General features: G+C 30.4%; 1 protein-coding gene across 1 annotated transcript in view; it reads right to left on the bottom strand.

Moving 5' to 3' along the window:
• The window catches only part of LOC115889203 (diacylglycerol kinase eta-like), a 192454-nt gene that overhangs the window by 129402 nt on the left and 50342 nt on the right, over positions 1-12710 (bottom strand). Inside the window, exon 4 of the mRNA XM_030909153.1 lies at positions 11673-11875. Within this exon, the coding sequence (XP_030765013.1) occupies positions 11673-11875 (203 nt within the window). The remainder of the gene's footprint in view (positions 1-11672; positions 11876-12710) is intronic.

Raw genomic sequence — 12710 nt, 5'->3', positions numbered from 1 at the left:
AAAACGGTAAAAAGAAAAATACGTCTACATTTGAGATAAGTTACTATTTTTAAGTATACAATTTTAGTTTTGTTAAAATACCAAATGAATTCCTTAATAAAATTTACTTTACATACACAGAATTAAGTTTTATTAATGAATTATAATCTTTTATTAGGAATAAATTAAAAAATGATCTAAGTTTTCCTTAATTTAGTAGTGTTCCCGAAAATGATCACGTGTTCTCGGAATGGCGTAGCTATTTCCTGAATGACGGTAGTAGTATTACAATAAAAGCAAATATGATATAAATCGATGCATGGCAGTATAATAAAGGGATATTTGAAATAATGAATCAACAATGTAATTTATTTAGTTATTTATTTTTGATATTATTGGTATTTCTAGTAACAAATTGTATTTGTAGTAACAAAAACATTAGAATTTTTCAAAAATATCAACATCCTTATCGTAGTAATAATACTTTTGGTTATGCTCTACCTTCATTCGTGGCTTGGTTTGGTTTGGTATATATATACCCCCCATCCCCCCACCGTGGGAATTTGTGAGCTAAATATTTTTTGCTTGGTATTGTCATGTAGTTTAAGGTTTTAGCTGTTTGCCTAATGCCAATTACAGCATAGCCCGGAAAAACGTAGAAAACTGAGGAAAAATGAAAAAAAAATGTTTTAACCTTTAAACCTTTTTTAATAAATTATTTTTTTAAACAAGACAAAAAATAAAAAATTCAGCAAAACTCCAAGTGACGGTCTCAATTTTTTTTCAAATTTGAGACCGTGACAATATCATATTTTTTTGGTTATTGTCCAGAGTAAGATTTAACACAACATGCCACGTACCTGGATGGTCAGGATGGGTTTCAGAAACTTCAAATATTAAAGCTGAACAGAAACTTTCAACTGTAGGTTATATGACACCAATTATTTTTAAAGAAGGCGTCCATTCTTCTCAAAGAGACCTGGTTTCAATTAAAACCGCGACTTTGAGTCTTTTTTATACTTTTTTTAACCAACTGTTTTTCCAATTACAGAATATTCTACTATTCAAGAAATTTTGACACTATCGCAAAAGGCTATAGAAAAAACTGGTTTATACCATTGTTACACTAGATATGGCGGCTGCCTTAAAAGTTTATGCTGTGCGGTATACCAAGAAATTTCCAGACGTATTCATTAACGTTGGCGCTTTTCATACAATTTGCTCTTATTTTGGATACCTAGGTAAATTGATGAGTGGTTCTGACTTTGAAGATGTGTTACTTGAATCAAGAATATGTGCAAGTGGTTTGATTGCAAAAGTAATGTCGAGAAAACATCATAACAGAGCTATGCAAGTTCATAAAATAATAAAAGAATAATAAAAAAATAGTAGAAAAAAAAGTAAATATAGTAGTATTTGTAAAATCTAAATTAGAAAAATATTCTAAATTCGTGCCTATCATTATATCATTAGGAGAATCACTTATACTTACAGAAAATCTAATGTCAGACCTAGAGGAATTCGTGTGTTACTTGTACACTGATAAAGGATACACAGATATAAATAAGCTACGGTACGATTTGTTCACACAAAAAATACTCTCCCACAGTGACATCTGCTTCACCAGATCCACAAGGTGTTGAATTAAGTTTACTACCGCCTTGCAAAGCTTCTCTTGAAAATCACATCCGTCGTGTAAACTACCAGTACTACAAACTAAGGGAAAACTTTTACCGTTTTTCTGCGATTTTCCGTGTTTTTCCGGACTCTGCTGTAATTGATATGAGGCAAACAACTAAAATCTTAAATTATATGGCAAAACAAACAAAAAAAAAATCCCACACATAAATTCCCACGGGGAGGGGAGGGTTTTATATTTGTGGCCCATGGTCTATATCTAGATGACAAAATGATTTTAAAATTTTTTGCGGTTTTACCATATTCCACAGGGTGTTTCAAACTTTCACCAAAATATCAACATTTTGTTTTCCCTCGTATAATTAACAGATGGATAGTTCCATTTTTAATTTAGAAAAACATACTAAAAAGTCAAATAATTTGGCTACACACTGCTTAAAAAATCATCAAAATCGGCGCATTAAAACAAAATATATTAACCTTTAAAATACATCAAAGTTTTAAGGTGCCCATTTTTCGTACCGGTGAATGTATTTCAAAAACTAAACATTTTAGTCATATACTTTTCTAATGAAACAAACCTTTATTTTTTTACTAGAATCCAAAAATCAATTAATATATATGGTGTTCCAGTACAAAAAACATAACTTTGATGTGTAACTTTTTTTGGGACACCGTGTAGAACTCTACATAATTTTAGAAAATGCTTTAAATTGACTTACATAACCTCACAAAACTGCACTTCAATACGAACTTTTGTTCTCCTTGCAAAAACCGCGTCGTAAATGACGCGCCACCCTGTATAATTCGATTTCAATGATTAGAATATAAGCAAAATAGGTATAGCTTATGTATTAGATTAATTTATTTCAATAAATTTACTTAGAAAAGGAATTAAAAAAATCAAAAAATTAAGAAGGAAATATTTAAGAATTTACTAAAATTACTAAAATAAAAAATTAAATGCAACGAAAAAAAATGGGTAAACATTTTAGTATTTTATCTATAAAACACAATACAAAAGGTTTCACATTAATCCATTGACAGTAATTGAATTCCGAGGTAAAAGTCTCTGGGCACTCCACTATAAGTGCCATTGAAAAATAAGTTGATTTTCTAGCTGGATATAGGGATATAAGGATATACTCTAAAAAAAAAGAACTAAAATTAATGGCTGTCGCATGACTCGAAATTTAGTGTTTTTCTGTATTCTTCACCAAACCAAAAACAAAACAGCGTAATAACTTATTACGCGTACAAGCACATACATAGATTTGGTAGATTTTTGCATTTTAGTATATTGGGCGTTACACTATACATCGAATCTACAGGCAAACACTGGTTAGCAGTAGCGTAGCTAGCATTGAAAGGGCCCTGTATCACGAATTTCGCAGGGGGCCCCTGAGACAGAAACGTGGGAGGGGGGGAGGTGATAAATAAAATAAAAAAAAACTTACCGTCTGATCAGAATAGCTTATTATTTATTAATAACTTTTACTTACAGGAATAAAATAAACATTCTTTCCAACAATAAACATAAATCTCAAAACAAGGAACGTATGGTCTTTGGTAAAATTATACCTACAGAAATAAAATAAATATTCGTTCCAACAACCAACAACAAACAAACATAAAAATAAAAACAAGAAAATATTATGAAACTAAAATCAAAAAGGGTAAGAATAAAATTATTAGGTATATATTTTTTTACTGCTCGGTGGGCGCCTCAGGTTAGTGGGCCCTGTATCATTGATACAGCTGATACAGCGGTTGCTATGCCACTGCTGGTTAGGTTGTTTATCTATTAAACAACTGACTCCATTGTTCATTTCAGAACAACAAATATCTAACTAACTGATAACGCAAAATACCAAACAGTTCTGAATTCTAGGCAATGGAATTCGCGATAACTTTTACCTGAACCTTCGTTTCAAGCCGATAGAAGCGGAAAGCCGAAAGCAAAGTTTGTAACAATCGTGGGCGGCCTATCAAAATTCTGGCGTCTTTTCCCTGGGATTTCAAATATAAAGTTTCCTTTTTTTAGTGGGAAAGACCGGCATTTTTGTTTGTCAAGTAAAAGTTTCATCAGAACGAACCTTGTCCCTATGATAACTTTGACGGATTTGCTTCAGATAAAATTTAGTCGAGGTAAGTTTTTATCTGTTTTTCTTTTCATACATGGGTTTGACCCTATTTTTTATACATAGAGTTTCCAATGACTACATCTATACAATTCTTAGTAATATAAAATAACGTAAGTAACTGATTTCAAAGAACATATACCGGGTGCGTCTCAAAAGTGGCTCACCCCCTATAACTTTTTTATTTTTTCAGATAAAAAACAGATTTGGTATGTTAGTATATGACATAAATTGCCAGATCCATTCAAAAGCTTCAAAATTCTTGCATGAGATTTTCGTATAATATCTCATTGCGTACACATATTACGCCCTATATAAATCAATTTAATATTCTGTCTATGGTAAATAGGCGAAAACTTCATATGTTAACATTTATCTACCGTATCTTACAGACTGGCTAACCGCCTTATTTGAAACCATTGTTTATACCTTTTAACCACACTCATGTAACAAGAAACTTATATTGTTTCAGAATACCTCAACATAGGACAGCTGGCTTTCAGAAATCGTTTTCTTTTCTTGCGCCGCAATTATGGAATTCTCTTCCAATCAGTGTTAAATGCTTTAAATCACATTATTTTAATAAATATATTTAGAATAATTTGCTGGGGGTTTTACAATCGAATGTAATATAGAACTTATTTCTAATTTTATCTTTTCTCTATTGTTATTTTGGCTATCTGTGGTGAACGGGCCTTTAATTTGATATGGTTTTGACTGGCTCACTGCTCAGCTTTACAATTTTGGAAAATATTGTGTATGTGTTGAAATTGTATTTATATACTTTTTAACATTGCTAAATTGTCTTGCAGACGCTCTGTTCTGTGCGCTAGGGGTTTCTATTTCCTATGCCGGTAGTCCTCTGTTTTTCTTACGGGTTTATTTTTTGTATCTGATAATTTATTGTATTGAAAATGAATTCTGTTATTTATGTTATTTTTTACAGGGAGTGTGTCACACTGATGACAATAAGTGAATCGGTTTTATAATCGCGGTGCACTCCTTATTAGGCTATTAGTCAGTCAAAGAATGATTTGTATTTTGTATATTTTGTGTATTGGGGTCTAATAAAAAAGATTTGATAAATTAGGATTGATTGACGTATTTCATTGTTTTCGGCCACTTCCTGTTTCACTGGAAATGACTATAACTTCTGATTTTTAAATGACACCTTCGGTATTTTTTTACTTTATCTTATATTTATATTCGATAGTATCAAATGAATCGTCAAATTTTGACATATTCGCTCAAAAACAAATTGTATTTTAAATTTCAGTCTAGAGTGCCATGGTTGTGTTAAAACACTAATTTTTGGTCAAGGAACCTTGGAAAAATAGAGTTGATCGTCTAATGTTTTTAGTGCCTTGTCCTGGCCGGTTAAAAGATGCCCAAATCGTATTTTTAATCATATCTCAATTTTTTCAAATGAAACGAGGGTGGCTCATTAGCATATTTGGAAAAAATATTTTTTTTACGAATAATTTGATACCGCACACTTGGTATTTCGAGTCAAATTGTCGTTATGAACCCCCTGTAACAATTATTTCAAATAAACCATATACGAAGATGGCAAAAGTTGACGTATGATATGTCATTCTATTCAAAGAGTCATTTTCTATCAAATAAAGTAAAAAAATACCGAGGGTGCCATTTAAAAATCAAAAGATGTCATTTCCGGTGAAACATTATTTTGTAACGTTTTCTTGACACGATGTTACAATTTTTTATTGAGTTGCTAGTATTTACACAGAAAATACATTATGAAGAGCGCTGTTGCCATATATTGGTATTAGTTGGTATTAGCAAAGAATATTATTCATTGGTATAAAGAATATATATATAAACAAGGGTATTAGTTAGTTAGGGATAGTATGTCTATACAGGGTTGTTCACCACATACGACACGGAGTATTGTAGCTAAACGATGAGATTTTTACAAATTGTAAGTTTTGGGTTCGATGAAGGACTATTAAAGGTACAATTTAAAAATAATTTTACAAGATACAGAGTATCCCAAATTAGTAAAAAATTTCAAATTTGTATTTTTTTAAATAGAACACCCTGTATATTATTGCATTTTTAGTTTCTACGATTAAAATAAAGGTAAATTTGTTTAAGGTTTATTATACTTAAACCTTACCGTTTTTGAAATATTTTCAATTTTGTGAAATTGCAGTAAAAATTTTAAGGCATCATTTCTCCAAGGGTATCAAAGTTTTTAATACTAAATATTTACTGAAGTTTATTTATTGATCAGTTATTGTGTTGCAATAATAAAAATAATACTACCTTATACAGAGTGTCTAAAAATTTATTTTAAATAATTATTCGCTTTAAACGGCAATAACTTGTTTAATTTAAATGGAACACCCTGTATATTTTATGAGAATCAGATGTAGAATTTAATTGTCTATCAAATTGTATTATACCATTTTTTACCTATCTCTTTAAGTTTCCGTAGAAAATGCATTTTCTTGTAATTTAGAACTTATTTATCAATATACCCATGGAATATTGACATTTTAGATTATTCTTAAAGATGTACCAAATTTTTAAAGAGTACAGATACTAATATTGTCAATATAATTCGTTTATTTCATTAAAAAATAAAAAAAAACTGTTTAAATATTTGTTAAAGAGGACCAATTAATATGATTCCAGTATTCAAACTACATTAACTGACTGTTTGCGTTGATTAATAATAATTGCCCCAAATACTAAAAAACGGAGTTTTGTAGGTGTATTAGACAGGGTGGTAAAAAGTAACACCTTAAAAATGATATTTCATTTTTTAATAAATGCTTATTTATAACAACAGAGACGTTCATTTTGATAACTTATTATTATAATGATTTCTGACTCAAATCCAGATTTATTTAGAATAATTTATTAACGAACACAATTAAGTATGTAATGAATTATTATATGGGCGGAAATAATAGTATTATATTTAATTAATAGTATACACTTTTATAAAGATTTAAATAGTTTTCTTTTTGCATACAAATGAGCTAGTAATATTATCGTTTTGTTAAAATCGATAATATTACTAGCCTGTACATTTTGTACATTTGTTGCTTTAAAAACAATCTAAAATGTCAACATTCTATGGGTATATTGATAAATGAGGTCTAAATTATAAGAAAATGCATTTTCTATGAAAACTTGAAGGGATAGGCAAAAAATGGTATAATACAATTTGACAGACAATTAAATTGTGCATCTGATTCTCCTAAAATATACAGAGCGTTCCATTTAAATTAAAGAAGTTATTGGCGTTTAAAGCTAGAAATTATTTAAAATAAATTTTTAGACACTCTGTATAAGGTAGTATTATTTTTATTATTGTAACAGAATAACTGATCAATAAATAAACTTCAGTAAATATTTAGTATTAAAAACTTTGATACCCTTGGAGAAATGATGCCTTAAAATTTTTACTGCAATTTCACAAAATTGAAAATATTTCAAAAACGGTAAGGTTTAAGTATAATAAACCTTAAACAAATTTACCTTTATTTTAATCGTAGAAACTAAAAATGTAATAATATACAGGGTGTTCCATTTAAAAAAATACAACTTTAATATTTTTTACTTATTTGAGACACTCTGTATCTTGTAAAATTATTTTTAAATTGTACCTCTAATAGTCCTTCATCGAACCCAAAACTTACAATTTGTAAAAATATAATCGTTTAGCTACAATACTCCGTGTCGTATGTGGTGAACAACCCTGTATATTTTGCATTTTTTTATTAATATTCTGTTGTTACACTGCAATAATACTTATTATTTTGGATATAGGAAAATAGTTTTTAATGTTTTTAAGCAAAGACTGGTTTAATAAATAATAGTAACAGTACTAATTTGTTATACCTATTAACAACAAAATGTAAAATCCTGAAATACAAACATTTATTTATTTTTTAAGTAGTAGCAAAATACGAAAAAAAAACAAATTTGAAGTCAAAATAATTTATATTAGATCCTATGTAAAAATAATAAAAGTCTCTAAATTTTTTGGCAACGTTGGTTTATTAAATAATAATAATTACAGAACTAATTTGTTATATTAACAACAAATTTTAAAAATCATGAAATATAAACATTTATTAATTTTCTAATATCCGAAAATTCGCTCGAGTATTCGATTATTGAAATAACCGACATAACAGCAAGTGACGAGTCCCAACGACGAACGAACGACGAACGACGAACGAACGACGAACGACGAACGAACGACGAACGACGAACGAACGAACGACGAACGCAAGCCATCCTAGAATGAAATAAATTCAAATCCGATTTTAATGTAACATACTCGATAAAAAGTCGAGCAAATTTTCTACATACATTGCAGGTAGCAAATTTATATAACGCTGTATATATATTTATCCGTTGCGTATCTGAGGGACAAAATTTTACGACCTACATCGACAATGCTTCCAAATAAAACAATACTTACCATTCATCACCGAAAGAATATGTGCCCTGCGCACGCAACTTACTGCTTGGCGCTTGGCGTTAACGAGTACTTACAACAGGCGACGGATAAAAACCGTATTTTTAAATACGAGTGATATTTCGCTCGAGCTATCACTCGGTTATTGCAATCGCTTGAAACTCGAGTACTCGATTATTGAAATTAATCGGTTTTCCCCATCACTAATACCTACCCTTGGCTAGTTATTCAGGTTTTATAAATTATATATAGGTTGCCTGCCACTGGCTCTTAGACTATTATTTTTTTGTTCAACTTAACTTAGAAAAAAGTTTAGAATCAAATCCAAACCAAAAATATTTCCAATCTATTCAACACTTTGTTATTTTTTTAGTGCCACTATTTTTCAATTCCTAAAGCAAACAACGCTGTAATTAATTTTCGTCTGGGCTGGTCTTTTACCAGACAGAAATAAACGAATGGTTCTTTCTTTTAAAAGCTTTTCATAGGAAATATTTCTTTTTCCAGGGCACTTTATTTTAGCTGCGTTAGAGATAAATTTTCAACCTTTCCAAACTACCCCGACGGTTTATTTACAAAGATGAAAATAAATTTGACTTTCTTTCTGATAAGAAGAAGACTGTATATATACCAGAAAGGAACGATTATATTCCTTCTTTAAATATATGATACTAGCGTGTACCCGCGACTTCGTTGGCGTCGAATTAATAATTTGTAATGGTGATGATAAATTTAATATTATAAATTTTCTCACATTTATGTCAGCATGAGAAAAAACAATATGGCGATATTATTATATAACTTGGTAATATTTGAGGGGTAGTTCCATCTCGTTGAAATTTGACTTTCGAAAAATCCGTTTGCCAAAAATAAGCATTTTAGATCAAGCAGTTTAAGCAGAATCGTGGTTAATCAATTACCCAACTTTTAGGAACACACTGTATGATTTTTTAAAAAAATTCAAACTATGTAAAAAAACAAAATAATTTATGCGTGTCCAAGCGTTTTCCCGAAAGACTAACCGTTTTTAAAATAACAAATATTGTAATATTGAGGGGCGTTTTCACCCTCTTGAAATTTGAGATTCGAGAAACCCCTCCTTATTGAACTCCACAGTCAATCCCTTTGCCAAAAATCAGCTTTAAACGTCAAGCAGTTTAAGCAGAATCGTAATTACTCAATGGTCATATTTTATGAAACGCCCTCTATAAATTTTTAAAAAATCTTAAAATATGTAAAACAACAAAAAAAAACGTGTTTAAGAGTTTTTCCGAAAAACTCACCGGTTTTAAAATATAAATTCTAAATATTCTAATCTTTGAGGGTTGGTTTCACCCCCTTAGAATTCGAGTTTCGAAAGATCCCTTCTTATCGAACCTCTACACCCTAAAGTCAATCCCTTTTCCAAAAATCAGCTTTTTACGTCAAGCGTTTTAAGCAGGATCGTGATTAATCAATAACCAGATTTTTCGAAATACCCTGTATACGTTTTTAAAAAATCTTAAAATATTACAGTTGAGGGTTGGAACCTTTGGTGTTAAACAGCAAAATAAAAACACTAAATCACCACAATACACCAAAACACTTTTACTTTTACACTGGATGCGCGTTTCGCTAACCATGTTAGCATCATCAGCAGATGATTATAAACTAAAGTACAATCTACAAGTTGAGCGTTTATATACTCGCCCAGTGGGCACCGAGTGGGCTTAAAATATGTAAAAAACAAAATAAAATATACGTGTTTAAACGTTTTTTCGGAAACTTGACCGTTTTTTAAATAAAAAATATTGTAAATTTGAGGGGTGGTTTCACCCCCTTGGAACTGGAATTTCGAAAAATCCCTTCTTATCGTACCTCTACACCCTAAAATCAACCTGTATCCAAAATTGAGCTTCTTACGTTGAGTGGTTTGAGCAGGATCGTGATTAATCAGTGAGTCAGTCACTAAAGGATTTTATATATTAGTATAGATTATTTAAAATATAATAATTATTCTACTATAATTTAAAGTATTTTTTTAGTTTTTTTATGGCAGTTTGTTAAATAATGTTAGTTTTAGCATAGTATAAGGAAAAAAGTAGTTCCACTCTCAAATATTTTCTGCCAGCGGACAAAATTCGACAGATCGTTGGCAGCATGCAGAGCGCTTTAGTTGAGATTCCTCAGTCGGGTTGTGAGGTTCGAGCGTTCGGTCCCAGAACAGAGTCGGATAGATTAAACTGATTGCGACTCTGAACCGCTATATTGAGTGTCTAATATAACCGTATTTTAGCCTTTTGTAGATTATACAGAATGATTCACGGCCATGGCACGTTAGCCGTTTATAATAGTAAACCGGCCATGGGATTTTTTTGAAAATGTGGATTTTTGCATAAAGGCATCTGCTCCATCTATCTAAATTATTTCAGCAGTAAGCTTCATATTAAAAGTGGTAACATCTTTGTTACTTTAAATAAAACATCCGGTATATTATTACATTTTTGAAAATTACTTTGATATCTCATTATTTTTATGTTATACTAACCTATATTATACTATTTTTATCTTAAAAATTATTAGAGATAGGTATGGGTTAGTATAATAGAAAATTATAAATATGAAAGTAGTTTACAAAAATGTAATAATATACTGGATATGCCATTTAAAATACCACTTTTCGAAAGATGCGGCAACACTGTAATACTGAAAATATTTTAGAAAGATGGAGCAGGTACCTTTACCGTAAAAATCTAAATTATCAAAAAATTCTATCACCGATTCTCCATAAACGTCTAACGTGCCATCGCCGTGAATCACCCTATACAGGGTTGTTCACCACATACGACACGGAGTATTGTAGCTAAACGATAAGATTTTTACAAATTGTAAGTTTTGGGTTCGATGAAGGACTATTAGAGGTACAATTTAAAAATAATTTTACAAGATACAGAGTGTCCCAAATAAGTAAAAAATATCAAAGTTGTATTTTTTTAAATGGAACACGCTGTATATTATTTCATTTTTAGTTTCTACGATTAAAATAAAGGTTTAAGTATAATAAACCTTAATCAAATTTACCTTTATTTTAATCGTAGAAACTAAAAATGTAATAATATACAGGCTGTTCCATTTAAAAAAATACAACTTTGATATTTTTTACTTATTTGGGACACTCTGTATCTTGTCAAATTATTTTTAAATTGTACCTCTAATAGTCCCTCATCGAACCCAAAACTTGAAATTTGTAAAAATATAATCGTTTAGCTACAATACTCCGTGTCGTATGTGGTGAACAACCCTGTATAATTTTGAAAACATAATTTAGTTAATTTTTGTTCAAATCTGGTAATACATTAGAGTTAAAAAAAGAGAAACCAAGAAAGGACGAAATTATAACTACAATGCATGTACAAAATCAGATTTTACTATCAAAACTGTATTTTGTACTTTGATACAAATTATTAACTTACCTGATTTAGAATTGACAAAAACCAAAAGTGGACTGGATGCTTGCGGCCTTACGACTTCCCACGCTTCATCCTGTACGGAATGCAGTGCCGTCGGTGGTACGACACTGACTCTAGCTGGTCCAAGAGGACATTGTTTTTGTACGGTCGGTCGGCATTGAGTATGAACAGTAGCATGGCACCATAAACATCGCCAATCTTGTAATCTAAAAAAAAAATAAAAAATATTTCTTTGTACTCTTTTTCAGATAGAATGACATAGTTTTTTTTTATTAATTTAAAAAAAAATTTTATTAATTTTAACAGATGTTTGAAACATTTTGACCTGAAACTTCATCCGGCAAGTCTCCAATCAACAGATACATCGTTTTTGTTAGCAGAAAACCAAAAGGGAGTGGAAGACAGAAATGTTTGCTTAGCAGGTAAAAGACCATACCATAACGTGGTACACTGATGCTTCCAAAACCAAATCAGGGACAGGGATTTAGGCCGAAAACACAAATACTCCTAATCAATGGGCACCCCTACCACAGCATCCTTCGGTAAGAAATCTACGCTATAGAAAGATGCCTACAATTTTTCGGAAACAGGAAATAGCCATCTTGTAGATAGTCAAGCAGCACGAAAAGCGATAAACTCAGAAATATGATAAATATACACACAACCAAACTTATATGGAATCACTCTTTATTTCTGACTAAATTTCTTGCAAGGGTAAAAATTCGTATACAACTTTAAGATAAGGCTTTTTGTTGTAAATAAACATGACAATAAAGAATAAATGTCTGCTGCGATTTATTTTCTTTTGAATTTTGTGTTCAGTAGTAAAATCACGATTGTCCGGTAATTTTCATTCGATCCAAAAAAATATAAAAATGCCTTATGTTGGATTAACAGAAGTACCGGGTGAGTCAACGATAGAGTAAAGTCCATTATCTCATTTGTTTCAAGGTTTACAAAAAAATGCTTAATACAGAAGTTATAGGGATGGTTAAGATACACATTTTAAAATTATTATAGAGTATACAAGGTGCTTCAAAA

The sequence above is a fragment of the Sitophilus oryzae genome, unplaced genomic scaffold, assembly GCF_002938485.1.
Source record: "Sitophilus oryzae breed Bouriz unplaced genomic scaffold, Soryzae_2.0 scaffold_811_pilon_pilon, whole genome shotgun sequence".
NCBI classification, from domain to species: domain Eukaryota; kingdom Metazoa; phylum Arthropoda; class Insecta; order Coleoptera; family Curculionidae; genus Sitophilus; species Sitophilus oryzae.
The sequence above is the reverse complement of the archived record's forward strand: the minus strand, read 5'-3'. Positions and strand labels throughout refer to the sequence as shown.